Raw genomic sequence first — 27,713 nt, 5'->3', positions numbered from 1 at the left:
CGTTAAGATGATGGAGCGAAGCTGCTTTTGTGCCAAAATGTTTGCCATTTCCTGGTTTAGTGTAAAATAAAAATAAGAATTAGCCAGAAGCAGGTATTTTTATGCCATACCTATGAGAATAGCAACTTAAAATGTTTTATTCTCATGTTCCTGCAGTGCTACTTATAAAGTAAATGAAGCAGTCTATCAGCTATATGATTGTATGTGCTGGTTTGGGGGTCACAAACTCAAATTACTCTATTAGGAGAAAAGGGGAAAAGAAAGTAAAAAGTATGTCAAAAGCTGAGGACTTTGGTGATCCAAAACCAGCAATGAAAGACCCTCAGAAGAGACCTCTGTGGCTTAAACAGCATTTACATACACTTGTTCAAGCACAGCCATCCCCCCTGCAAACACAGAATGAAGCATGGAATGGGAGCCAGCCAGCACTTTAAAACAAGATGTCAAATGAAATGCTTATTTATATTAATATTTTGGCTGTTTTGAAGTCAAGTGCTCTAACTTTTACTCAGTTAATCAGCCTACATCTCAGAATGGTTTCATTATAGCAATTAATATTTCTCGCCTGGATTTTGGTAGCAATCATAGAATCCCAGACTGGTTTGTGTTGGAAGAGACCTCAAAGCTCATCCACTTCCAACCCCTGCCACAGGCAGGGACACCTTCCACTAGAGCAGGTTGCTCCAAGCCCCTGTGTCCAACCTGGCCTTGAACACTGCCAGGGATGGGGCAGCCACAGCTCCTCTGGGCACCCTGTGCCAGCGCCTCAGCACCCTCACAGGGAAGAGCTTCTGCCTCAGAGCTCATCTCAGTCTCCCCTCTGGCAGGTTCAAGCCATTCCCCTTGTCCTGTCCCTACAGGCCCTTGTAAAAGTGTTGGCATTGATCAACTATGTCTTAACATTTCCTTCTAGACTTGTCTCAAGCCACTATCAGGGAGAATTTGCTTTTACTCTCATTCTTAAGCAGCTGATCCTGGCTGCTCATGCTGTAACCTGTCCTATGCACAGGAGGGAGCATTTCACACTAGTCAATCATGAGTCTATTCTCAACCAGACCTACAAGTTCATGTCCCATTTTTAAGTTTCATAATCTTTTCCATCAATATAGAAGTATATGTGTGTGCATGTGGACATACACTAGCATATGGGATGCATTCAGCTTATAGTAATTATCATCATGTAATCACTTTTAAATTCCTTTGTTTTTTTAATGTACTATGAAAGGATTTGGATAACATTGCACACTGCTATTGAGACACTGTTTATATATACACGAAGGGGTAATGTCTGGAATTAGTAAATCATTGACTGGAAATAGAGCTCATGTATCACTGCCTTACATAATACAGCACAACAAATCACATCAATGCTGACACATGCTTAATTCTAATTGTAGGGCTGTAAATGCAGCCATGGATGTTGACTGTTTTCTTTAGACCAGATAATGGGTGCTGCAACAGAACATGGGAATTGTAAGGAAGGGAGAAAGGACCAAAGACAAGAGAAACTCAGCTTTAGTTTTAAGCTTTTTCTGGCTGAGCAGGTTTCAACTGCACTTAACATCAAAGGAATGAATGATACAGATGCTTCCATCTCTTTTGGAAATGCTCAACTGAGCTGCAGGGGGAGTGCCAAGCACATCATATACTTCATGGTGCAGGGAACAGACTGGCTGGTTTTGTCAAAGCATATCCACTGCCAAAAGAGGGGCAGCTGAAGTATATGAAGTCGACTTGTCTCCATTCCAGGCAAAAAAAGAAAAAGGGAATTCTCTTATTTGACTCTTTGGAGGGAATTATCAAATTGTGACTTTTCTCTTATACCTGTAATTTAAAAAGCTGTTATTGGGATATTGTTTTTTGTCACTGGACCAAAAACTGATAGGAGCAACAAACATTCACAAAACCAATTACTGCATCAAAATCAACCTTCTCTGAGAAGGCTGCATGGCTGTTAGTGGAGCTCCCTCTTCTGAAGTAACAACTGAGAATAAGAATTATCTGACAAAATTTCCAACTCATTTTCCATAGAAACATGTCTGCAAAAATGCAGGGAATTACCAAAGAAGTGTTTCCACCATTCACAGTTTCATTTCAATGCTCCACATCATGCTGGTCTCCATAAGACAGCAGCAGAGATGGTGCCAGTTTCTAGAGTCATATGGGGTTTGGGGCAGTTTCTCACTCCTAACCCCCATTAGTGGCGAGTGCTGAACCTTAACTTTGGAGTATCCTCCATCAGATTGCATCACCTCAGTTTGTTGTCTTAGAACGACAGAACTTGGTAAACAATACCAGTTAACCTGATCTTGAAGCTAATGGACATCTATCTTCTTCAATGTGTGGTTTTATACTTAAACACAACATAAAGAGAAACCTCACAGATTCCAACTGGTTATCATAGATTATTAAAGGCTGAAGGATGTTTTCTGCAAGTGTCAGAGCTACCGGCCTTCAAGCCAAACCAGAGCATTAGATTCTCACGATCTGGTTTTATGCCAAAACTGAAAGAAAGCTTTTCTTCCAATTTTTCTTCATGAGGTGCCTTATTCCCTTAATAACTGAAGAGTGTATTGGAGGAGAAGGAAAAGAGGAATGGGAAAAAAACCTGCCTTTTTTTTTAATTAAATCCTGGTTTTACTTTCGCCTGTTTTCAATTTTAAAAACATTTTTGAAGCAAAACAGAAAAATTACCCATTAGGGCTTTGATGTTTGTTTAAACAACCTCCAGCATTTAAAAACATAAATACATCTAAGGAGAGTCCTTGTCAGAACTGATCGGCAGGACTCGGTGAGCTTGTTCTGGACACTAACTGTATGTCACCACAGGAGTTATCATCACTATTCTTGGTGACAGAAATGTTAAATACATAAATGAATAAATGTGTTTTGACACAGACTAACGACTTCATGAACATGGCTAAAACTCCTCTATTCCATAACACATTGCATTCCATCCTCCTTCAACAGCAACTAGCAATCTTGGAATATTTCCTTTTGAGGCTTCTGATCTCTGGCACTGAAGTCCACTTAAAATAGTACATTATAAAAGTGACTAAATGCTCACATGGCAAGATATTTCCATGTCCAAAAGGAACACGCTCTTTATTAAAATATCCTGGGGGAAACAGTTTACCAAAAAATAGGCTGGTTTTACAAGCTGTGCTGGCAAAGACTTCAGTACAATAAATACTACAGCCAGCCACAGTCAATATGGTTCATGTGAGGTTACAGGGACTACAAAAGCACAGAAGAATGCTTAATGCCTACGAATATTGGTGTGAGATGGAGGTAGCTCTGCTAAAATAAATCATACAGCAGCATGAAGCAACAGAACAAGTTTCAGTTTGAATTAACTGCAGTGAAAGAGGGACTGGGACAACTGCAGGTATGAACATGACACACTACACATACGTAGGAACAACTTACCTGCCTCTTGTCATCCGGTGCTTTAAGGAAGAGCGCATTTATTACTGCAATGGTGTACGTCTGGATTTCCTGGTCTGTCCTGTTTGGAATAAAATTAGAAACATGAGAGAAAAACATGAATACACACAAGCTATAGAAACTGATCTTCCAGTTGCATTTCCAAAGGCACAAATGGAGGGGCTATTTGCACTTAATGTTAACCATGTATAAGTTAGGTGACTGGTCAATGTTGGTCATGTCCAGGTTGTCTCCACTATCAAGAAAGAGATGTTCCAGACTCAGCATTCAAGAATGGTGGAATCAATCACATCCTTGAAGTGCCATTCACTCACGTACAGTGGATGCAGGACTCAGACAGGAGGTTGCCTGTCTTTATACCACTCCTTTTTCCAAATGCTGTGCTCATTTGGGGTGGGAGGAGGGAATTCCACTGTATCAGGTGGCAGTTGAAGACACTCACCCCTGCAGATGTGGGATTAGCTGCCCAATTGTGATCTCCTGTGCCACCTTCTGATACAAGTCGTGGCTGTTGAGCACCATGGATTCCAGGATTGCTAGTGACCGTTGCAAGATAGAGATGTCCGAGGCAAATTTGTTCACGTAGCTTGCTATCTACAAATTCAAGCAGTTAGAGGATGTACATCTTGTCATGAAAAGGAGGAAACAGAAGAAAGAGAACTGTGGACATGGCTCAAAGGCATTAGAATAAAACTAGTCTTGTCCACATCGCAGATACCAGTGAATACTTGACAGCAATCAACCAGGTACTGCAGATACCTTCAAAGGACACAGTGGCACAGGTTCTTCAGCTGGCACAGATCACCCCAGATTGATGTCAATATAGTACCAAAATATATGCTTCAACATTACATTATGTCCACATTAAAGAACTAGAACAGTCATATTCTTTTGTGAGAAGAACTGTGGAAAAGACAAGGAGAATATTTGCTGTCTGCGGCACAAGTCTGTGCAGCTTTCTCTAAACAAATAGCCAGGCTCAAGGCAAATGTTTCAGAAGAGGAATTGACATTTATCTCTCTGACAAAACACGCTTTCCCCTCTCCTGCCCCTTGCTGTTACCAACCAAACTGAAAGCTCTCCCCAGGTTACAAATCGAACCTCAGTTGATGATCATTTATCAGCATGACTGGTTCCGTAACTCTGCCTGGAGTCCAGTCTAGCTCCATGCTCATGCGTTAATAACCTTCACTTTTACTGCGAGCTACCACAGACAAATGGCATGTTAATGAAAACCAGGCTGGGCCTCTGCTGTGTTTGAAGTGTGGCAATGACATGCTGCACACTCATCTGCAGAGCCAACACAGCTGTGCAGCAAGATGGGCAATGGAAGCTTCAGCATGCTGTCCAGTCCATAGACCCAGCTTCCTGGGAAGCAGCTTGCCTGGGTTTGCCTTGGACGCACTGATACCGGCACAGTCAGGCTGAACAGTACCCGAGGAAGCACAGACAGACAGAAGAATGTTGTGTGACCACAGTTATTTGCTCTTTACAGCCAAGTAACAGATTACAGTGGTCCTGTCTCAAGTTTGATGCGTTCCTTCCAGAAAACATAAAAGTCTAAGTGCTTCTTCAGTACTCACGCTAAAAGCCACTCATGTGATTATACTGTTTCTGCTTAGACCTTGGCATCATTTTCCCCTCGGAGGAAGCAAGGTATGACCTATGCTTGGAAAAGCTGCCTTTAAAATTCACAGTCAAATACTGACATGTGGACAACAAAACTGTTCCACGCTTGTGACATTCTGAATAGCAGTGAAGAAGCAGAACACCCTTTCTGCAACTTGGACTGCAGATGACAAGGGAAAAGGGACAGACGTTTCTTCTAATCTACTGCACCACTGCCGCTTGCTCTGCACTACCCCAACAGGAACATGCTATGCTGAATCTAATGGAGCTCAGGGAGCACACGTTGACTTTACAGAAAATAAAGAACCAACCCATGCATGCATAGAGAAGAGGAGAAAAGCAACTTAATTAGCCTTTTTCTGCTCTGGACTTTCAATACCTGCTGCCTGCAAGCCCCGAGCCAAAGTAATATTTACATTAGTATATGATGCACATTGTGCTGTATAAAGTAAGAAGCAGTATCTCAGCAGCACTGTACTGCCCTACCTCTCTTACTGGTAATCCAGGGTTGTTTTGAAGCTGCCAAATGTCCAGAAGGCTCAAAATATGGACAGTGCATGCACAGAGCAACTCTGTGCTATTCGCACACTAAACCAAAGGTGCTCTGGATGCCTCTGTCACCAGGCTGATCCATGGATCAACTGTGCAGCAGGAACACAGTACATCAGGGTCTGTCAGACTGCTGTCACCATCCTCTTCAGAAGCCCTGACATGTATGAATTATTCTGGGTGCAGCAGCTCCTTCCCATAATATTTCAAGTGATGTAAATGCTTCACAAGGATATAACATATTCATACCAGGGGCCTGCAGAAGTGTAACAGTATAGATAACTGAAACCTCAGCCTAGGACAGGCTGCCTTAGACATCATTTATTCTTCCAACCCCGGACCATAGCATTGTCTAACCACAAAACACAAGGTAGAAAGCTGGCTTACGTGTTTAAAAAGCTATGAGATATCACACTTAATACACATGCAAAACATCCACTAGGTAACTTGCATGTCAAGCTATGTATATTCATAACCACCTTGCTGAAGCATCAAGCCTGGGCCAGAAATAACAAGCTTGTCTATCCTGATCAATAAGGCATGCCAATTCCAGAGAGAGCAAAAGCAATTCTATTACCATACTTGAAGTTCTGGATGTGGAAAAGACAGACCCTTCTTGAAAAGAGACAAGAAACAATAGGATCCAAATCTGTGTTCTTTGCTGTTCTTTGCGTATTGAGCACCACACACAGGGAGGGCTCTCAACATCCCAAAATAATCCTGCACTCATTTATCAAAAACTCTGATGATAAAAATAATGCAGCTCACAGAAACACAACCTCCCCTCCAGAAATAACCGACCTCATTGCTTTGCACTTTGCATGAAAACCTGTCACTTGGATCTGTCTTGTTAAGGATAAAACTATTTGTTCAGCAAGATACCCAAGATCTTAATATGTGCATAGCCCTATCAGGACATATATAGCCACAGAAGTGGCTGGGTGCTCAATTTCCTATCAATTCCAAGGGAAATGAGGAATCAGAATGCCTTTACACAATCAGCCCCAATGCTTTGCTAAAACAGGAGCTAAACATGCAAAGTGAGGGCAGATGAGAAACCTATACTAAACCCAGCTACATCATCTGTGTTAATCTCCCTGCTTCAGCACCACATAAAGCAGAGGACAGAATTCAAAAGTTTAAAAAACAAAACAAAACACCCCAAAATCAAAGTTAAAAACCAACCAAAAAACCCACCCACCCTAACAAAATAAACTGCACCCCCATCAAAATACATAGAGGGAAAACAGCGAAGGGAACAGATTGGATTCTCTGAGCAGTGCTGTGCTCATTATGTTACTTGTCTGGACCATTCTGATGTCAGAAATAGGCAGAAAAACCTGACCAGGTTCCATTCTCTGACGTGCTAATGCATAGTAAAATTTTCAAGCATGCATCTCATTTTCAAGTAAGGAATTCGAGTTGCACTTGACTATAGAAAGACCAACTGAAAGTTGTGGCACACAGAGATCCTCTCCCTGCTGCCACCCCCTTGTTCTGCACAGTACTCGTTCGAGGCAGAGTAAACAATTCATCAAGGTTGAGGCTCTGCATCCCACAGTTATGAAACAGCAACTATATAAATAATTCTAAGAGATATTTTTAACTATCTCAACCGATACTACAGACTTGACTTCTCTTGTAGGAACTAAAGACGGGAGTATTTTGATATCCAGTTACCAAGACATTTTGTAAGAACTGGGCATCCAAACCCTTCAGGCAACGAGGAAGCTGGAAATAAACTTTATCATCATAAGCAAGGAAAAGGTCTTGAGAGAATCTTACAAATCTTACAAAATGCTATTTTCCCTTAAGGTAAGGAACAAAGCTCTCCTCGACTGTGTCAACCCTTACTTGCCGCAGTTGGAATAGCAGTTTTAATGTACCCAAAGGATGGGAGGGAGACTGCATCCAACACCAAGAGTCATTAGAAGCAGCTGGAGGCTCCTTTGAGGTCTCCAGTTTCTACATTTTTAAGTTAGAAAACTACTCAAGAAGAAAGTTCTGATGAATTCGTCCCCATTCCAGCTTGGCTTCCATTCAACATGAAACACAGCTTCAAAGGGCAGAAGCACTTGATTGCAAAGTTCCCCCTCAGCTAGCAGAAACTTATCAGCTCCCTTATCCATCCTGTCAAGTACCTGAGCAAGCCCATCAGCAACCTCAAGTGGCCTGTCAAAAGCCAAGGTCAAGAAGCAAGTGAAAATGAAGCTGTAGCTGCCAGAGAGCCATGGTCCAAAGGTGCTGCTCTAAGTTTGCCCCTTGCCCACAGAGACCCACTGAGGGCTCTGCTGTTCCAGTTCCCAACTGTGTGACAGGTCACTTCAGACCCGTGCCTCTTTTCCCTCCTTCTGTCACTCTTTGTCCTTCTTTTTCTCTTCTAACTGTCCTATTCTTCAGCTTGGTCCCTTTCTCGCCCACCAGTTTCACTGTGGGTTCTTCCTCGCCAGTTCTGCTTTTCACAAGTACTTCATGAGAATGCTTTTGTTCCAGGGAAACCCATGGAAGTGCCAGACAGGAGAAAAGAGCACACAACACTGCCTTCTGCACTTACCACACAGGGCAAAAGATGTTGATACCCTTAGGCAAAGACAGTCATTTTGAGTCACCAACAAAGGAGACTGATTTAAAGTCATTTTAGCAAGTTTCTTTATAGACTTCTTCGTAGGCTCCCCTAGCAAATAAGGCATTCTGGGCTTGACCATGTATATGACGAAGTCAGTCAAAAACACTGTTTTCTTTGCCATAGAAAGTGAACAATAATCATCATCATCATCTGTCTCAGACTGCAAGATTGGCAAAAAGAGAGACCAAAAACCAGACCAATTACACTGATTTTTTCCTCACAAATAGCATCCATCATTTTTAATGACCAAAACTGAGCTTTAGTATCTAACGCTCTTTTCATAATTAATTCTTCTTTCACTTCTGGCAACAAAAGGACATTTGTACTTTCCTTTGATGGTAGCAATTTTCTAACCAAATCTAAATTAAAAGTCTTTGCTCTGACCCACACTGTTAAAATGAAGATATCTTTGCCACACTTCATATTCATTCCATTACTGCTTCTGATATCGTTTTAATGAAGTAACTGATCTCTTCTGAGCCTGTAAAACTCATTTTAACTTAAGTTCTGAGTTCAATTTGGTCTGAATATTCTTTGTAAAGAAGTGTGGGTTGTTTTTTTCCCCACACACAGTAAACGAAAAGGGTCAAGTCAGTAACAGATCCTGTTCAATCTCTGTACTTAAAGAGTACTCCCATGTTCCTGCTGCTTTTGTGCATCTCCTACACGCAAGAAAAGACAATAGATGCTGCAAACTGTGGAAAGATCCGTTTCAAAACCACAGCCCTCAGCTGCAAGATTCACGGGGGGCAGAGTTCAACTTCATAAACTCAGTAGATAGCAGCTTAATTTCAATTTGTAAACCAATTCATTTTTCTTCCTCCCATACCCCCAGAGGGAACATTTTGGTGCTGGTTTTGTTTCCAGAAAGATGGTATTAACTCATTTTATTTTACATGGAATCAAAAGATCAATTTTTGCTTTAACTTCACGGTATCTGCACAGGGAAGTCACACTCTAATTGAGCAAACCATTTCTTGTGTAATAGGCCTAATACTGTGTTGATCCCATTTCACTCCCATTGATTTCCGTAGAAGTTGGGTTAGATCCTGCAACTACAAATATTGATGGTTTGAAATAGCACTTGAATCCCATTTTCATGTACTTTTTTGACCAATGGCCTAAATAATGTACCGGGGCGGGGGGGGGAAGGAAGTAAAATAAAACACTGACTCACCTCAAAAATTTAAAGTGATAAAGAACAGGTAAGAGTTGATCACAAATTTACCTTCTTAATGAACGCCACAGAGAATGTATCCCACGATACAATCCCATGATCCATCAGCTCAACAAATGCAGTCAGTGTAAAGGACAACATATCTCCAAAGCTGCAAGAGACAGGAGTCAGGATAACATTTACCAGCAATGCAGCAGGGCAATGACCGAGGGAATAAAGCAGCAGGGAGCTTTCAGAAAGGCAGGAAAATGAAGCCAATCACAGACTAAGAGGTAGCAGAAGAGCAAGAGAGGCCGTGCAACAGAGAGTATCCAAGCCAATTTAGCATGGACATCAAGAACAGTCACCTGGAAGAAAGCAATTTTCTAAGAGAAGAACTAAGTCCCGGGAGAACACCAAATGCAATGCTCAAGGAAATCAGATAGTCCAAATTAAGCTTCTCTTATAGAGTCAGAGGTTTAGATCTAACAGAAGAAGTGAGATTTTCTTCGCAACTTATGGAAATGTTCCTAATTGAAAGTCATACAGAGGTGCCACCTTTTGGTACCTCTGCATCAAGCAGATTGGCAGGAAGTCAGTGGAGTGTTTGTTCCTTCTTTTATACGGAAACAAATATATTTTTAGGATTATTTACTCAGTGGGAATTTTCTAGTAGTAATGCCTCATTTTCTTCCTCTGAACCTGAAGATGCATCTCCTTTTGTCTATGGGTGACCATCTCAAGCAAGTTTCAAAGCTCCCGGAGTTTATCCAAACACACAGTTCCGGTTGTTTAGGCCACTGCACTGCATTTTACACCTGTAAATTCAAGGCTCAGGGCATCTTTGTATGAACTCAACTAAATTCAAAAGAGGTGTATCTCAACATAAATAATGTGCTCTAACCTGAATAGCTGCACAGGAGTTTTCCAGGTTAAAAACCAGCTTTTAAAGATCAGCTGAAGTTCTATATATAGCCAGGGCACCTGGCTATGTAATCAAACAGCGTGAATAGTCCCAGTGATTTGAATGCAACAGCTTGCCTAATAAAAAGGTAAAATTCAAAAAAGCTCTGTCAGATTGGAACTGTAATGCTCTATGTGTTGAAAACCCGAGTCTAGCACTTGTTAAGCAATTTGGTGTTTGGTAATCCTGACTCTGTGCTTTGCTCTCCTACTGTCCGGCACCAACTCACACAAGTAAGTGAACATCCACTCAGATGGAAGGTATTTACAGCAGGTCAGACGAATAAGGCAAAAAAACACTTTCCATGTAGCAACTCCAACAGCCACTTTCCTGGATTTGACATAATCTGTCTTTTAGGGGTGTCTGATAGTAAGATGCAGCCTTTAGTAGCACCTTCATTTAAGAAAGGAGCTCTTGTTCATCAAAACTCCGCAGATGCCCTCCACTAAAAACTACACCTAAGAGCAAGAAAAAGACTATTTCTTTATGAAAAACAAAGTGCCTTTAAAAAACACACTGTAATTCTGCAAGGAATAGTTTGTTCACATTTTGTTCAGCAAATAACACGATACGGAAAGTTTCGAGGTTGTCTGGGGAGGTGGTTTTGTTCGCTTGGTTTTTAATACTGCAGTATTCTTTTAGAATTAAATTAGACTTTAACTGTCATCAGTCCCATTCCAACTAACCAAGGATTTCATAACAAGACAACAATAACACTCTGCAGGAAATTTAATCAGCTCTGGTCCTGCCATTTTCCCCAAACCATTTCTTCTGCATACAATGGTTATTTATGAATAAATAAATCAAACAGCACCCATAGGAAAGGCTTCCTTCTAAAAACTTGTACCAACTTCTCATGCATCTTCCTGGCAGAATAATTCCACAGATATATGTAATTCTGGTATTTTAAGTAGCCAGACTAAATGAGATGCAAAGAAAAAAAAATACAAAAAGATAGGTCACATAGGTTGAGAAGTAGATAAAAATACCTTGCCCAGCATTAAACTAAGCAGGTGATTTATCTCCCCTAGATCTTCTCCCATATTGCTTAAAAACGTAATCAATTAATCTGTATTTAGCACATAACTACTCTGCTATAAACTAATTGTACATGAAAGCTAATCCCCACTAACAATGGGTTTAGTTTTGAGAGATTACTTGCACTGTATTAAACTTGCATATAGATATTCACCTTCAGCAGTGGCTGGAATGTAAAGGAATTAAACTAACCTCAACTGTCTCATGTATTATTCTCACTAAAACTACTGATTAATCCTGCCCATAATCCAGCCTCCTCCACAGCTTTGGAGGGGAAACTGAAGATGTTGGTATTAACACATAAACTTGTTTAAGTAGATGTGACAATGACACAACCACTGGGATCCAGAAGGTGAAAGCAGTTTTCAACTTAAAATGATCAGACACCCCACCAGATGTCCCTCCAGTGACATTGCTTCAAATCACTAATGAGATCAAAGAGGCAGGTACAACACTGGGACTATTCAAGCAGGAAGAAATACTCCAGCTCTATATATCCTGCAGCATTACATACACGTGCACTGTAAATATATAGCTACACATACGCACCTGCACACACGTGTATACACTAAGTGGCACTGCAAAAGTCAAAAGCCAGGCTTAAAGGATAAGCATCAGGAATAGCACAGCTAGAAATGAAAGCAATCTCCAGGGTAACTAGAGCAAGGTAAGGATTAAAGTATCTGGAGGGGGAAGGGAGCGGCGTTGATTCATTGTTACGTGTTCAAACACAAGCAGATAGGTAGAAATAGGCTTCCAAACAATTTACTTCAAGACAGATAACACGCACTCAAGTTATTAAGAGCAGCATATAGAATAGATGCTAGAAATTTCAAGGGAATCCAAGCTTGTTCATAAAAGTAGGAATCTTGGAAAATACATGGTAGGAGCTGTTTAACTCAAATCTTGTTTTGTCAGACAAAAAATGGCAAAAATAACACAGCCTCTTTCTTCATAAAATCTTTTTAGTCTAATCCACAGCACAAAGCGTGACAGCTCCGTAAATACCAAACCCTCACTGCTCCGGCAAAACAACTTCATAGTTTGAAGGTAATTCCTGATGAAGGTGCTTTGTAATGTGTGTCAGTGCAGCAAGAGGGGAAAAATGATCAGAAAGATACCCTGTGTAATTGCAATTTCCTATCTCTCACCAACACTGACATTTTAATGATCTATGCTCTCAGGCAAGCTCCTCGTACAACCCCTCCTGAACACTGCAGGGCTCTGGCTCTTTGCTGCGGACTCCATACGCTGGGAGTCTAACACACCAGCCTTTCTCTTGCCTTCCTAGAACCATTTCCACATGAGAAACTGCCTTTTTTATCAGGTGTGTTAAGTAATCCTCAGGTGTGTGTGTATATATACATATATATACACACACTATAGAAAACTATATAGAAAACTATACCTGGTATTTTGAAAGATGCCTAAAGCAATTTGGATTTCGTATCAAAATACATTAATGGCACTTGAGCACCCAAATCCCCTAAGTAATTGGGGGGAAAAATAAAGGAAAAAGGAAAAAAACCTCTATCCATGTTTAACACATATACCAAAAAGAGTATTTTCTTACTACTGGAGAAAAACACTCGCCTGTTCAAATGATTCTTTAAATCAAGATTAATTAGCCAGGCTCAGCTGTCATAAGAAAAAAAAGAAGGCAATACAAGCTTGTATAAGTCTAAGGGGACTGTCTCACATGTTTTATATGATAGAAGTTGCATAAGAGAACATGGAAATTAACTGCTGCTTGTCTGTCACAACCAGGATACAGCCACCAGCCCATTAGGACTAGAAGCCAAAGACAGTACATCTTCAAAACAAACCAGTTTTCATTGTCAAAACAGGACCAAAGCTGATCTGTAATTGTGCACAGGGAAGGCTGCAGAAGGGAATAGCTTTAACTGGGCAGGAGGTAACAGAAGAATAGCAGCCCAGCAGCAATTGCAGTAGTTAAGGAAGCAGTTAACTCTCTTATCACGCAGCAACTGTGCTCTCAGCCCAATACTGGGCAGCTGAAAGGCCTGACATCATTGAGGCCAACATCAAAGAGTAAAACCAGCTTTTTACGATAGAGTTGTCAAGGATAAATGGCCATGAATAAATTTAAACAGGGGAGCAGAATATATCTAATCATCAGAGGACAAGAGCTCTGGAAAAGCCATGGGGGCAAGAATCTAAGTCTGAAATGAAGACTGATGATGCAGTAGGATGCTCAGCAAGCACCGTGTGAACAAGCACCTTTTTTATTGCTGTGGCTCCTCTCCATTGCTTCTACACTGCCTTGTTTCTTCACGTAACCTTTCCAAGGGTGAAGCTAAGCCACCATCAAATCAAATCAAACTAGGAGCAATTCACACCCACTTGGTGCTCAGTCCGGCTGAAAATGACTGAACAATCTGTGGCATGGCTGCCCCTATCTTCTCCTGATTACAGGAAATGCACTTAAACTGCCACACTGTGACACAGGTTTATATATTTCTTCTTCCTTTTGCACCATGCCAAGCACCACTGAAATACTTCTTTGTGGTACAATTTCAGCCCCTTCATTACAAGCGATCAGCCCAACTAATTTTAAACCACTTGCATTCCAAGAACCTGAAATACCTTTGTATGCCGGTCTCAGGGCTTCTCTGAGCTCCAAAACAAACTCTGATTAAACAAAACAAGCTGCAAATTTTAAACAGAACTGTAACTACTCTTGAATAAATCCAGATACTCTCATTATGGAATATGGCTAAATCCACTTTGAGGTACATTAAGCATTTGTCTGCATGGGAAACTAGCCCAGAGGAACTATTATACACTGTTTCTTCATGAAGATGTGATTAGAATTACCTTTTCTATTATTCCCCATCTTTAAAATTCCTGGTTTTGCTCATTTCATGGTAATTTCCTTAAATGGACCAGCTTTTCTTAAAAGATCAGGAATAACTACACTATGCTCCACTCTGCATATTTTGACTACAGTTCAGTTCTGCAATGCAAAGGGCACTTCATGGGAATTCTTTATTTTGTTTGATCCACAGAATACATAAAATCCTGAAACAAATTAGGAAGCCCTAAAGCTGAAAGGACAGAGAAGAAGAAACTCACATTTTAGAAGAACCTCCTCCAATGGAGGAAGCTATTGAACCAGGGCTCTCTGTGAAAACCAGGTTTTAATTAAGTCAGGGGCAAGCTAAAATGAAATACTGGCAACTTGATGAAATATGTCATCCTCTAAATTAAAAGTAACTGGTTGTTGTTGCTACCATTTGCTGTAAGTTTCTTCAGTCAAGGAGACAGCAGGTGGAGCCTGCAAGATTTTCAAGTTTAGTTTAGTTCTCTCTAAATTCTGAGGGTCCTTTTAGTAGTTTTTGTTTCATCTGAGCTTTTTCCATTAATACATGAGTGAAAAACAGTCAGGACGTTCGATAAGCGCACTAGTGTATTAGCTTCACTTCCAAAGTGCACAACAGGCCAGCTTCCAAAACTCTTGGTTTCACATCCCGACCAATGGCGCTGGTATCTTTTTTAGCACAAGTCCCAAACTTGTGTTATTTTAATTGTATCATTTCATGTACTGTTGGTGGAAATCAAAATATCAACCTACGTGCCCCAGTGCAAACTGAAGCTTAATGACAGGCTCTAACTTCCAAAGCTAGGATAAACTTCAGTCACATACACTTTCTTTACTACTGTGCCCATTGATATGCTGTATCTACACTGATGAGTAAGAATCCTACTCAGGTGGGCAATGCCTTGTTCCCACGAGTAACCAAAACTAAACTGTAAAGAAATAATCCATTCAGCACATCGGTATGATGAGGTCCTAAACCCAGGGTGCAATGCTACTCTCAGTATTTTAGTACTGTCTTGAGAGCAAGCACAGAATTTAACGTAGAGAAGCCTACAGGATAACAGAGTTTGGGAGCACAGGGATGCAGAAGGAGTAGAACTATTTTGTCCACAAAGAACTATTTCCACAGCAGTGAGGAAAAATGCACCATCCAAAGGCACAGGAGGTACCTTTTCTCAGCAGAGGAGATGCTGCCAAGAATTCTGAACCTCATTCCATTTTAATCATTTTCCTCCCAATCTGAACTTTTCTGTTATGAAACAAGTTACTTTGTACTAGGTTGAGAAAGGAGAGGAAGGACTCAAGTTTCCTGCCAAATTTATTCTTACTAATTTATTGATTAGGTTTAAAAATAAATGTTTCAGAACTTGGTCTATACTTTGTGAAAGTACGATTTAGCATGGATTCAGCCAGGGAGCTGCATCTCCTGGGTGATAAACTACATCAGGCTCTCAGTGACAGATCTGTGGTTAACTGATTAACTATTCCTTTGCTTCCTTGGGCTTCAGCTATACTTGAGATGTCAAATTTCCAAACCAATCAAGATATTGGAGTATCTCTTGGGGGTCCCAATTTATCAAAGCCCATGCTTCACTTGAAGCACACAGAAGATCAATTCAAAGGTGATTCAAAATCATCATCACGGAAATAAGCATGCTTCAGAACTTTCTGATAGGAGGCCCTTTACTGTATCACAGCTTGCTGTTATGCAGTTATCTGCAACAGCTGCCATTACCTGGGACCAGCAAATAATAGGAATTCAAACTGGCCACACTTTCATCTCACTGACACCAACAATTAGAATTGCCGGCTATCAACCACGTAAGCCAGGCAAATGTAAGAGGGGAATTAGGGAAGGTGAGGAAATCTTGTGTTTGCTCGAATTCACAAAGAAAACAAAGGAAAAGCCTTACTTCAGAAGTAGCAGAAGCCCCTGCAGGAGTTACAGAAATGAAGCACTCATTCCACAAGCAAAGCAAAGAAGGCTTCATGAGAAAATTTCAACAGGCATCAAAGAGCAGAAAACAGAGAAGGCTGAAGACTTGCTGAATGAATAAGCACAGCTGTATAAAGAATTAGTGAAAGGGCCTGAGCCCAGTCATGCAACAGAGGAGGCAGTGGGCAAGGTGATGATCTAATCGGGTTCTTACCAGGGCTTCATTATCTTCTGCAATTTCTGATATCGTCTGCAAAATTAAAACTGGCACGTGAGAAGACACACTTTAAACATCTGTCCCCGCTTCACCTCTGCACACACAGACACACACCCCCCCGCACACCCGTGCCCCGGTCAGGAAATGCAAAACCAGACACACAACAAGAGGCAGTAAATTACTAACACGTTGCTGTGAACAGAACCAGCTCAGTCACTGGTAAAGAACATTGAACATCAGTTTCAGGTATCTGTTCGGAATACTTGTGTTAGGAAAAAGGCAGAAGTGAAGAAACAGTTGGTAGGTGAAATACATCAGATTCCTCGGAAACCTGTTTCTCTTGACCGTTAAAGCTTGCCCAGGCATCCTAAATTAGTCAAGTATTCGTTAAGAGAAGTCTTCGGCACAAAGCAAATAAAATGCTTACACACTAAGCATTTTCTGTCTCTTTGCTATGACATGCAGTCTGTTGCCTGAAAAGCTTCTATGTCCTTCCAGTGTCCATCATTAATACTGATGTCACAGTTGTCAGCATGGTTGAAAGCTGTTGTGTAGCTACGACCAACACAGACCAAAATCCTCACCTTCTGAAGTCAGGGACAGGTCTTCTTCAAAGGGAGGCAAAGAATTTACCCTGTGTTTCTAATCACAGAGTCGCATTTTGTAGCTTCCAAAACACTCAGCTCCTTGTTGCCCAACATACCCCTCAACCTTTATTTTTTGTTTAGGTATTTCCTGTTTTTCCCCCAAGATATACACTGTTGTGTCACACCAGTGAGCCAGAAGCAATAGCACCCTATTGCTATATTGAGGAAGCTGGAAGCCAAATATTAAGGGCAGAGAGGGAAAAGCAAATAAGTGCAGCTGAAAGCTGTAGCCCACTATCACAATTTGCAAGTCATCCTCCAGCTGATAACTAGCTTCAGAACTGCTGATTACACTGCAAACAAGCTGAAGAAAGAGACTAGCAATGGTAAAAATGGCATCCAAGAGAAATAACTTCTTTTTAAAACACCACTTAAACAAACAAATGGAAGATAAATATATCCATCTCCTACTTAACCACTTGTGTCTCCTAAATCTGTCTCAGTTTTATTTCAGAGGCTCGGCTGCAGCTCCAGACTGGGCAGCCCACCATTCAAAAGGATGCTTTAAGGGGTCCCCCTCCTTCCTCCCTGTCCCCTTCTCACCCGGAACACTGATTCAGCTCTCTCCCAGAACTAATATTTTCACCACCACCCCCCGTTTCGGTACAGCAGTAGCTCCCACCTTGCATTTTCCATTCTGTTCACACACAAGTGATGTTGTGCTTTCTCCAGAGACCGCACAGTCTATTTACAGACTCTTTTCAAGAAGGACCAGTCTCAGGGAGGGCAGCTTTTGGGCTTCCTTGTATAACCATCAGGGGAGAAAACAGAGAGAACATCACAGGAAGAGTGGTTTGAAATCCTTCACTGCTAGCTGTGAGCTGTGAAGATAATGATGGCACAGTTTACCACGTATCCAAGCACAGACCGGGCTACAAGCCTAGCTCAAATTAGAGAAGTGACATGGTTTTGTTCTTAAGATTTCATGGCTTTAGCTCTTCTATGCTACAACATCTATCTGTGTAGCCAGCAGTAATGAGCACAAAGAAAGCATCCTGATGAGTGCCTTAAAAAGGGGAGAAAATTACCCTCAACCTGCTGTTAGGAGCAGAGAAATTCACAGCGTTTCCCACAGCAAGACATCCCAACTTCACCAGAATGTCATTCCTGCAACAGGAGCATTCCGTGCTCTGCTAAACCCTAACGAGAACACAGCACAAATGGGTTTTGTCATCTCCCAGGTGTGCGTGGACCCAAGCAATCTTCTGCAGCATGTGCCAGCAAGGCTTCAGAGCCTGAACTTCTGCTTTTCACCCAGGTGCTGGCTTTGACCAAGCAACAAGTAAACTCGCCATCTGTGCTGTGTCTGCCTGACAACCAAGCGTGGTGGTTTGCAAGCTGCTGCAGCTTCAAAGGGCAGGCTCAGTTTTGCCAGAGATTTTCCACAACAGGCTATAATGAGGTGCCTTTTCTCCATGACTGAGCCCGGGGATTTAAAGAACAAACATTTGAGTCCTAGAAGAAAACATTTAGACAGCAACTCTCTTAACATTTACACAATCTTATCCACCTTAACTGGCAATCAGTCACCTGGAGATCAGACCACGTCCAATGTAAAAGAAAACAGAAATTTAGAATAATACAGAGAAATAACTGAATAGTATAAAGGCTTTCTGCTGAAGCAATACAGAGACAGCAAATTTGACTTGGGAAGAAAGACAACCACCCTGTTAGACCAAATGATTTCTACTAATACCACACTTTCCAAAGCAACAGATAAGAGCAGCAGTCAATCTAGGGCATCAAATGTTTCTTCTCTAGAGGGCTGACTCCATGGCAGCAACCAGACACTTCTCTAAAACTCCCTCCTGATCTACACACTGCAATTAGCTCAATACCTATATTTATCTTCTTTCTTCTTCTTTAGAAGCCACCCCTCAATTGCACTCGCACAGATGGGCACAAAACCATGGCCAAAACACAAACATTAGGTGGGAAAATGAAACGGTGTTTGTGAAAGGTGAAAGACAAACAGACAGCAAATGTCATACAGGGAGAATCCCAAAACAAATGCCAACACAGTGCAAAATAAATGCTAACGACACATTACCCGTTTAGACATTTCACTGTCATGATACATTCCCTGTCTGGCCTCAGAAGAGCTTTGTGATACATTTCCAGCTGAACCCCAAGCAGCAGGAGTTCCCTTTGGACTTCCCCAAGCCATCCTGGACTTCACCCATGCTCAAATACTGCAGGTTATGGCACAACAGCTTCCAGCAGAGGCTGGCTTAGCAAGGACCTGACTGGATCAACTCTTACTTGTTCATGTACAAAAATGATGGCACAAGGACCAAAGACAGCCCAAATCTAAACCACAGCTGGGGCAACGCACAGCGCACAGCAAGGCTTGTCTGCTCTGGGGCCGACCCAAATGTTGTCCTATCGTGGACCCACCGGAGTTATGGATGCAGAAGTGGAAGGTATTCATGAAACCTTCCTCCTCTAGAGAAAAACTGATGGGATGATGAATGAACGACCTGTTAACCACATCAGAGCTGTATTTGGCTCCTGCTTTTCAGGCAACACAAGAATAGCCCATCTTCTAGGTAACAGGCAATGTTCAGTAACAGGACAAGATAACACAGGAGTATTTGCTTGTGGCTTCTGTCTGTATCACATGTGGCTGTCACACATCGGTGAAGTCAAGGAAACACTCTGGCCACGAGGCTCTAATAACTTATTGGGGTGAAATCTGCTAAACGACCGCGGAGTTATGCAGCAGCACCTCCGAGCCACCACAGTCCAGGACACAAAATCATCCTGGGAAGCTGTAGAAGTGGAAGCTTTACCCTCTTCTCCTTATTTCTGCTGGTTCCTCAAATACAACACTTTTGTCTGGAGTCAAAAAACCAAAGAAAGAAAATCGGTTTGTCCAGCTTGGTCTCCTTAAGAACATTTGGAAAAAGAAACCCACTGCTGGAATTGCAGGTTTTATCACATTTTACAGAAGTGGTTGAGAAACAAAACCCAGTAAAACTGCCTCCTCTTCCTATCAACAAGGTGTTGATATCACCACTTAGCAGGGGTCATTTAAATGCTAATATTCTTAAGCACAGGCAAAGTAAGAAAAACAGCCCTAGAGAAGAAGCATGTGGGTTGGCAGGAGCGTGAGGAGCAGCAATTCTCTTCCCTCCAAAGATGTAATCATTGGTGGTTCAATCTTCAGACTGGGTTTTTATCTAAAACATACAGCGTGTGCTATGCATATGTAAAGGATACACAAGAAATTGTACTTGTGTGCACTGAGAGAGAGGGTGGAATCCAAGCCTGAAAACTGATGGGGAAACAAACCCAAAATAGAGCAAACGGGAGAAAAATAAACCAGCTAAAATGCCGCCCCACAAAGAAAACCCACTCCACCTTCTTCCTTTATGGGAACGGCACTGAGACACGGGGCTGTAGCCCCTTCTCATTCTCCTGTCCTTCCATCTCCCCATTGCTGGAACAAGCTTACCTGATTTTATAGACTCATTTGGGTTTTATCTGCAGACAACAGTCACTCTCTCCCGACATTCCAGAAGTGCTAAGAAATGAAGATTGCCTAAAACCCCTGTTGGACAAGAATCGATGTTGGCAGCAATGTCAGATTAAGTAATCTGTGCTGCCAAGTGAAGCTTCACAGGAATGGTGGAGCCTGTCTAACAGCCCAGCGCTGTCAAAATACAAATCATTTTCCTCCCTCCATCAGCTGGCTTTAGTTTCTGCCAGATTAGCAAACTGAACTGGATCACTGAGCAGTCAGATGAGCATTGAAGCTGACCAAGAGAGGGAGCAGGCACTGCACAGCCAGTAGCCAGGAAGGGTGGAAAAGGACTGCTTTATTTAGAGGCAAACACATACTAGCTTAGCATTGCTCATACCTTCTGAAAATTCATTTTCCATTTACCCAGCGAGTTGTGCTTGCACAACTGCTTTCTGGGGCAACACTGTGAGCTCAGTCAAGGAAACTGAACTGGGTTATGGAATATTGTAGTAAAAGTAGCCTTTATCGTCACTTTTAATCATCTCCATCAGTTTTCCAGTCCAGCTTGCTACAAACAGTACTGGCATAACTCTTCAGATGAAGCAGGACAGGAACAAGTGGCTGTGAGCAAGGGCTGCTTAAGTGTTTTGACAGCACTACTGAAATACTCATCAGTCTGGGGTGGAAAAAACCATTAGCAGGTATGTGAGCAACTGTCCCAAACAGTGTGTTGAAGTCAGAATAACTCCAAACCAATCTGTCTTCAGTTTTCCACTGGGCTAGTACACGCTATTATCTCTGTAAGACAAGCCAGGAGCTGGAATTTCACTGAACAATACAGTTTGACCTTAAAGCATGCAAAATTGCCATCTCGGAGGCTTCCAGCTGTACAGCAGCCAAGTCTGCAACTGCCCGTGTTCAGTGGAAGACTACTTAGTCGAGAGTCAAAAAACCACACACATCTACTTAGAAGCTTACGTGACCCTGATCTCGCTGCATTTATTATTTCCAATGGGAAGATGGGCAGAATTTAACCACCATTACAATTCAAAGCAAGATTTCTTTTCCTCCAATCTGTGCACTAAGCAATTACAACCCTCTTAAACCGAAAACCAGGCGCTCTGCAGCCAAGTGCGAGCAGCATTGACTCGCATGCTCCTGTGCCACGGCTGTGCTGCAAGTAAAGCTGGTCAGCCCAGCCACATCGATGAAGCAGACTTCTGAAGAACAAAACTTCTCCACAGCAGCAGAACCAATCCTGGTTACTGCCAGGACAGGCTTAGCACAATCTCCATTTTTTGGCAAAAGCCCCTGTGTGTTATTTCAGCCACATGACAAGTGACAGAGATGATGATAACACCAATAAAACACTGAAAATTCTGCATAGGAATTCCTCCTCCTTTTCCTCCTGGTCATAAGATGATTATTATTACTGGTGATGACAAAAATAAACATAGATTCCTTTTATTAACTCTTTGGTCTTCCAATGTTTATGGCTTGTGACTTACATTCTCCTTTTCTGACTTTATTAGGGAATATGAGGGTGGTTTTTTCCCTTTTAGGGAAGGCTGAGAGTCTGTCCCAGTCACACAACTCTTCTGATACAGCAAGGAAAAAAACCCACCACATCTTCACCAGTCTTCTGCTACATCAGAGGGGTTATCCATACACCCATGGTTTTCTGAAATAGTAATCCTGAGCTACGCTATTGAATACAGCTCTGAATGAACAGACTACGTTATGTCAGATGAGGTAGCAAAGAAACATGATCATTTCTTCCAGTTTGGTTCCTGAATATATCTCTTCATCAGTCATTATGGTAACTAAGACCTTCTAGCATTGCTCTCCTCCTGTGTCTCTTGAGGACATTGCAGTCAGGGCTGCAAGCAGAAGCAGCACAACCTTACACTTCCCTTTTACACTGCCTGTACTTCCAAGCAGACGGAACACATCCAGCTCCCCTGAAGTAGGCACAAACCAGGCTTCAGACAAAAAGTTAGCATTAGAAGTATTATGGAAATCTCTCTCTGGGAAGGAAAATAACTGTGTGTGCACACCCACACCCCTCTTTAGTGAGGCAGGTGCACAGAGCCTGGGAAATGACTGGACATCATGGATAATTGTAAAGTGGGATCAGCATTTACTCATTCTTTGTGACCTAACTTGTCTTACAGTTGCTGCCACACAATTTATAGGTCAACCAAGCCATAAAAATAAACACAAAAGCAGCGGTTTTTCCCCCTCTCCCCCTTTTTTGTCTTCAGTTAATAAGAGGCTCAGCATGCTCTGGAAGCAAGAATGAGCCTGAAGGAGAAACAAAAATGAGCCTTCTCTATCAACAGGAGCGAGATGATGTGGACAGTTTCTAAGACATGTTGCATCTCTGCTGACATGAAGACATTCAGACTGACAAGAGGCACTCTCAGCTTCACAAGGGCCCCATGCACCCTACAATCTGCTGACCCCCAACCCCTATGGCTTTGTCCCAACACACACCAAGTCTACAGTTCATGTGCTCTAAGCAGCAGGCACCCCAGATCTGGCCCAAATTACGGTAACTACACATAGCATTAAACCCACTTTTGAAAACGTACACAAAATTAAACAAATAACCCTCTCAATTGGTTATTTTTGAAGCTATATAAGCAGCAAGAAAGTGGGAAGGCTATTCTCCAACACATCCTAATTTTCTTCAACGTTCAGGAATGTAACATATGGAAAACTAACTAGGAAACACTGTTGTTGTCAACTTTTTCTATGACTACTTCTATTCATCACCAGCAGAACTGAAGCAGAGGTAACTCGAAACCCAGGAATTTACATTCTCTGGTCACTGTACTTTTATAGTCATCAGTTTCACTGAAATAATGAGTAAGTAGCACAATAAATACAGCCAACTATAAATAACACATCGGCCTCTTCCTCAGTGAAAGTTATATAAAAGCTGGAGTCTTGCTTTCCAGAGGCTGCCCACTAAAACTCAATTGCACCCTCAAATTCTAACTTGAGAGCTGCCCTTAGTATGAGTTCCACGTGCACGGAAAACCTCAGAGCAACCTTCCACTGAGTTATGATGGTGCTTTTAATGAGCACTGTCTGCCCCTTTGGGGAAAACAGAGAATAAAGCTTGAATGAACAGAACTCCTCAATCTCTGCCACGGCTGCACCACGCCGTGAACAGAGGCACCACTCGGCCCTGGCGCAGGATGCATTAACCCATGGGCAGCTGAGAGGGGCTGGCTCCTCGCAGGGCAGCAGCAGCCGCCCCATGGGGTATGTCCCATCCCCTCTGACCTCCTCAGAGCATTAGTGCCAGTCTCTGAGTTGCAGTATGAGAGCAGAAACAACCACTCTCACACTGTTTCACAACACAACAGCTCTCGGGTTGTGGCTCGGTCATGCACCTAGGCCAATGTAATGGTCTGTTGCCACAAAAAAAGGGCTTTTCCTACATCCACTCATGCCCGCTTCCTTTCTTGCTTCTTGAAGTCCCAAACTAACTCTGCAGAACAGAATCAGGTACCTTGCAACCCAATTAACAAGCAGGATTGCCTTTGTGAAGCATCCAGACACGAGGACCAGCTTCAGGAAGGAAGTAGGACTGGGCTGGAGAGTAGGAATTAACACACAAGGGGTGGGAGAAGAGGGCAGGGAGCTGAACAATCTCTCAGCAGCACCAAGCCATTAGAGTTCTCCCAGCTGTACGGTTGAGTCCTAGCCCCATTCAAGCGAGGCTGGCGGAGCAATTCTACCCCAAAACTCACTCCAAAGGGAAGATACATATTAAAGATATCATCACAAAATTTATTGCCTTCTAAAACTGGGCTACCAAAGAGGTTTCTGCCCTTCCCTGAAATTTCTGGCTGCTCATTCCTCCTCTAACACTGCCCTCCCCCTCCTTTTGTAATGCTCATATAGTTGCTTGAGTAGGTCCACCTATGGACGCTGGAATGATCAGAGTTAAAAATACCACTGGGGGAAAGAAAGTGGTGGGTATTGGGGCAGGGAAAAGAGGGTTTTGGTTCGAAGCATTTTGGTGACCAGCACCCCAGCTGGGCAGCAGCACAGCCCACAAGGCAGCACTGCTGAGGGCACCACAGCCCAGGGTTACAGATAACAGCAAGGAGGCCTTCAGCTTGCTTTGCCTCTTCAGCAAGCATCTTGTGGGACCTCATTAATGGTATTGCAGAGGGTCCAAGCAAAAACAGGAATAGAGACCCTAAAAGGACAACTGACTGACCCCAGCCTAGGGCACTCCAGTGACTGGCTATCCTTGCCCCACTCTCTCCTCCATATATTACCCTTTTCCTCCCCTCACACATACCTTTTTCACTCACAGGCCACTTTAGAAAGCTATTTTGTTATAATAATAAAGTAAAAGACACGAACCAAAACAAAAAAGTGCTTCTTCCGAGGAAGCAGTTTGTGTGTTTGCTTCGTGTGCTGAAATACCAGTGAGTGAACAGACCCTAAAGTGGGAGGACAGGATCAATAGCTTGAAGTTGGACAAGAAAGGAAAGCAGCAGCACCATGGCAGGCTCAGGCTGCTGAGTCTGTGAATATTTGGACTTGCTCCTTTCATTAAACCTCAAGTTCTGTTAGACAGGCACTTATCGGGCAGTGGTGCACAGTATCAGAAGGGAAGCACAAGGGGATGTACAGCACAGCACAGATGTTCTTGCTTTTACAACAGCTTTCACAAAACCAGGCTTGGAAAAACCTGACCTGCAGACCCCTCATCAGAAGCTGCAGAATGCCTAGGTTCATAGAAACACAGAATGGTCAGGGTTGGAAGGGACCTTAAACTCACCCAGCTCCAACCCCTGCCACGGGCAGGGACACCTTCCACTAGAGCAGGTTGCTCCAAGCCCCTGTGTCCAACCTGGCCTTGAAAGGTTGCTTGAAAGTTTCTGAACATGAGAAAGACTTCAGTGAGTACTGAGTTCACCAACACGCAAAGCTGTTGGAAACTCTCAGTCTGAGTCTTTAACGCCCAAACTGGAGAGCATTTCTCCCCACAGGCAGAAACACTGATAAACAGATCAGACAGGTAGATTGACCAATGCCTTTTTGGCGATACATTACATCAGCTAAAACCAGAAATCTGGAATCCCTCCAAATGCAAGCTACTTAAAAAACCCCAACATTACACAAACCAAAGGAATAGGCTCTGCTCGTATGTCCAGTCTACAAGCCTGCTGTGTGCTTTGAAAACTTAAGCCCTCAACCAGGAATTACTCCTAGGGTGTAATTTGCTGCGCAGTTCTTTCAACAGTGGTGCTGGCTTGAGTAGTTTCCCTCCCAAGTAGTTATTTTTAACCTAGACCAGTCTGCTACAGCCTGGCCAACTGCACAGCTACAGACCAGCAGTACAAACACATCTGGAAGGGCGAGGAGGGCACTTGCTTCGGCCTCAGTGCAGCTAAAAGAAATGCCTGTAAAAAATGAGAATGTTTCCTGTCTGTTCCAATAGAAAGTAAAAGGCTTCAGTTTAAAACCCTTCCACAGTGAAGTTACACCATTCAACTTCAATAAATTCATGAGAAAACAAACCACAGAGGCAGTGACTTAATTTGCTTATGTTCTGATCTGCAGATCAGCCTGCCCATTCAGTATACTCTTTTAATTAGCACAGTAACTGTGGGCATATGCTTACATCAGCTTGAACCTATCATGGGTTTTAAACCTAGTCTGGTCCCTCAACAACATAACTTACATGAATACAAGAAAAGTTGACAAATTTGATAACTAGAAGCAATTATTGTTGGTTGGTTGTTTGGGGTTTTTTGACGTCACTGCAAGAAATAAAGACCATCACCCCAAAACTGGAGCTGAAACCATGAGGTATTGGAAAATCCACTATGGAGCTGGAGTGTGGCAATAGGGATTCAAAGTGCAGTAAACCACTGGCCACAGAGCAGGCAGGGGTGACTGAGTGTGTGCTTTTACATTCCCAATCTAAGGACTGCTGGATTCCAAGTAGTACGTAATTTTTCTGTGGAAAATCCCCAGTATATCTTGACGGGGACCATCAGAGACAACTTGTGCTTCATTTCAAAGCCCACTTACTACTTTTGCTCTACCCCCTAATGCCGTTTACTTCCTTGAACCCAAAGGAACACGAGCACATTTGTGAGGGGATTTGGATTGGTTTCAGTAATTTACTTCTGGAGTCTGGTCCACAAGACTGAACACCCCCAAAGAATAAAGAAGCTGCTTTCAGAGCATTTTCCTTCTCTCAGGAAATGGGTGGAGTATTGCTGATTTCTTCATGTGCAGCAGAGCTTGACACTGACTGCAAAGCACTAAACCTCTTACTCGAAAGCAAGAACTCCAAATAGTAACTGTTAGAATATAATTTGATAGCGCAGCAATCCAGTTGATGTTTTCTGTAGTAACCCCCACACAAAGCCAATAGACACAACTACAGTCCCGAATTTCACCAATGGTGAAAACTGGTAAGATGCTCTGGTAAAGAATGTATATTCACAGGCCAGCTTTCAAGTTCATGTCAAAAAGCCACTGGTACTCGAAAGATCCCAGCCAGAATTCAAACAGTACAAGTGGAAGTAAAGCACTGAAAAAATCCCAGCCAGAATTCAAACAGTAACAGTGGAAATAAAGTGAGGACTCGGTTTTGCTTTACATGTTCTCAGTAACATGACGATTAAACCACAGTCTCCAGATGACAACACATAAATATCAGCCTTTAAATACGCTATCAGCGATTTATCTAAATTCCAATAGGTAGAGAAGAAATTAGCTTCATAGTCTTCCCAAAACTTTATGGCACAGAGGGTACTTGTGACTTCCTACTTCGCTCCATCCCCATCCCCAGCAGGTTATTGCTAGGGGACACTAAGAAAGTCTTCTCACTGATAATGGATATACTATCCTAGCAGTCCAGAACTCTTCAGATGTTTTATTCTATATAATCTTCGATGCTATATACAGAAATGCTTCAGGCACTCAAGAGAGTGAGCACAAAAACGCCCCACATAAAAGGAGTTTAAGCAGAATACTCACTCTGTGCCGCTTTCAACCATTTGTGTTAGCAGGGAAATGCCATCCAGGTTTATGAATTCCTGGGCAAACGTCACATCCCGTGAGTAGTTGGCCAAGTCTTTCAGTGCTTCTAACTTTGCATCCATACTAGAAGACTGGATCCTCTCATGGAGCTGTTGGGCATTTTGAGC

The 27,713-nt window shown here is 42.4% G+C and overlaps 1 protein-coding gene across 1 annotated transcript; it reads right to left on the bottom strand.

Annotated features, from left to right (window-relative positions):
• LOC104413722 (engulfment and cell motility protein 1-like) lies at nt 1-27,713 on the bottom strand (the record flags this gene model as incomplete). The annotated part of the gene is made up of 6 exons (XM_010024795.1): nt 1-51; nt 3,430-3,508; nt 3,890-4,041; nt 9,480-9,579; nt 16,402-16,437; nt 27,544-27,713. Coding segments are annotated over 6 exons (588 nt in total), but the record flags the coding sequence as incomplete, so codon positions are not given.

This window comes from Nestor notabilis, unplaced genomic scaffold (genome assembly GCF_000696875.1).
Source record: "Nestor notabilis isolate BGI_N333 unplaced genomic scaffold, ASM69687v1 scaffold7092, whole genome shotgun sequence".
NCBI lineage: Eukaryota > Metazoa > Chordata > Aves > Psittaciformes > Psittacidae > Nestor > Nestor notabilis.
The sequence above is the reverse complement of the archived record's forward strand: the minus strand, read 5'-3'. Positions and strand labels throughout refer to the sequence as shown.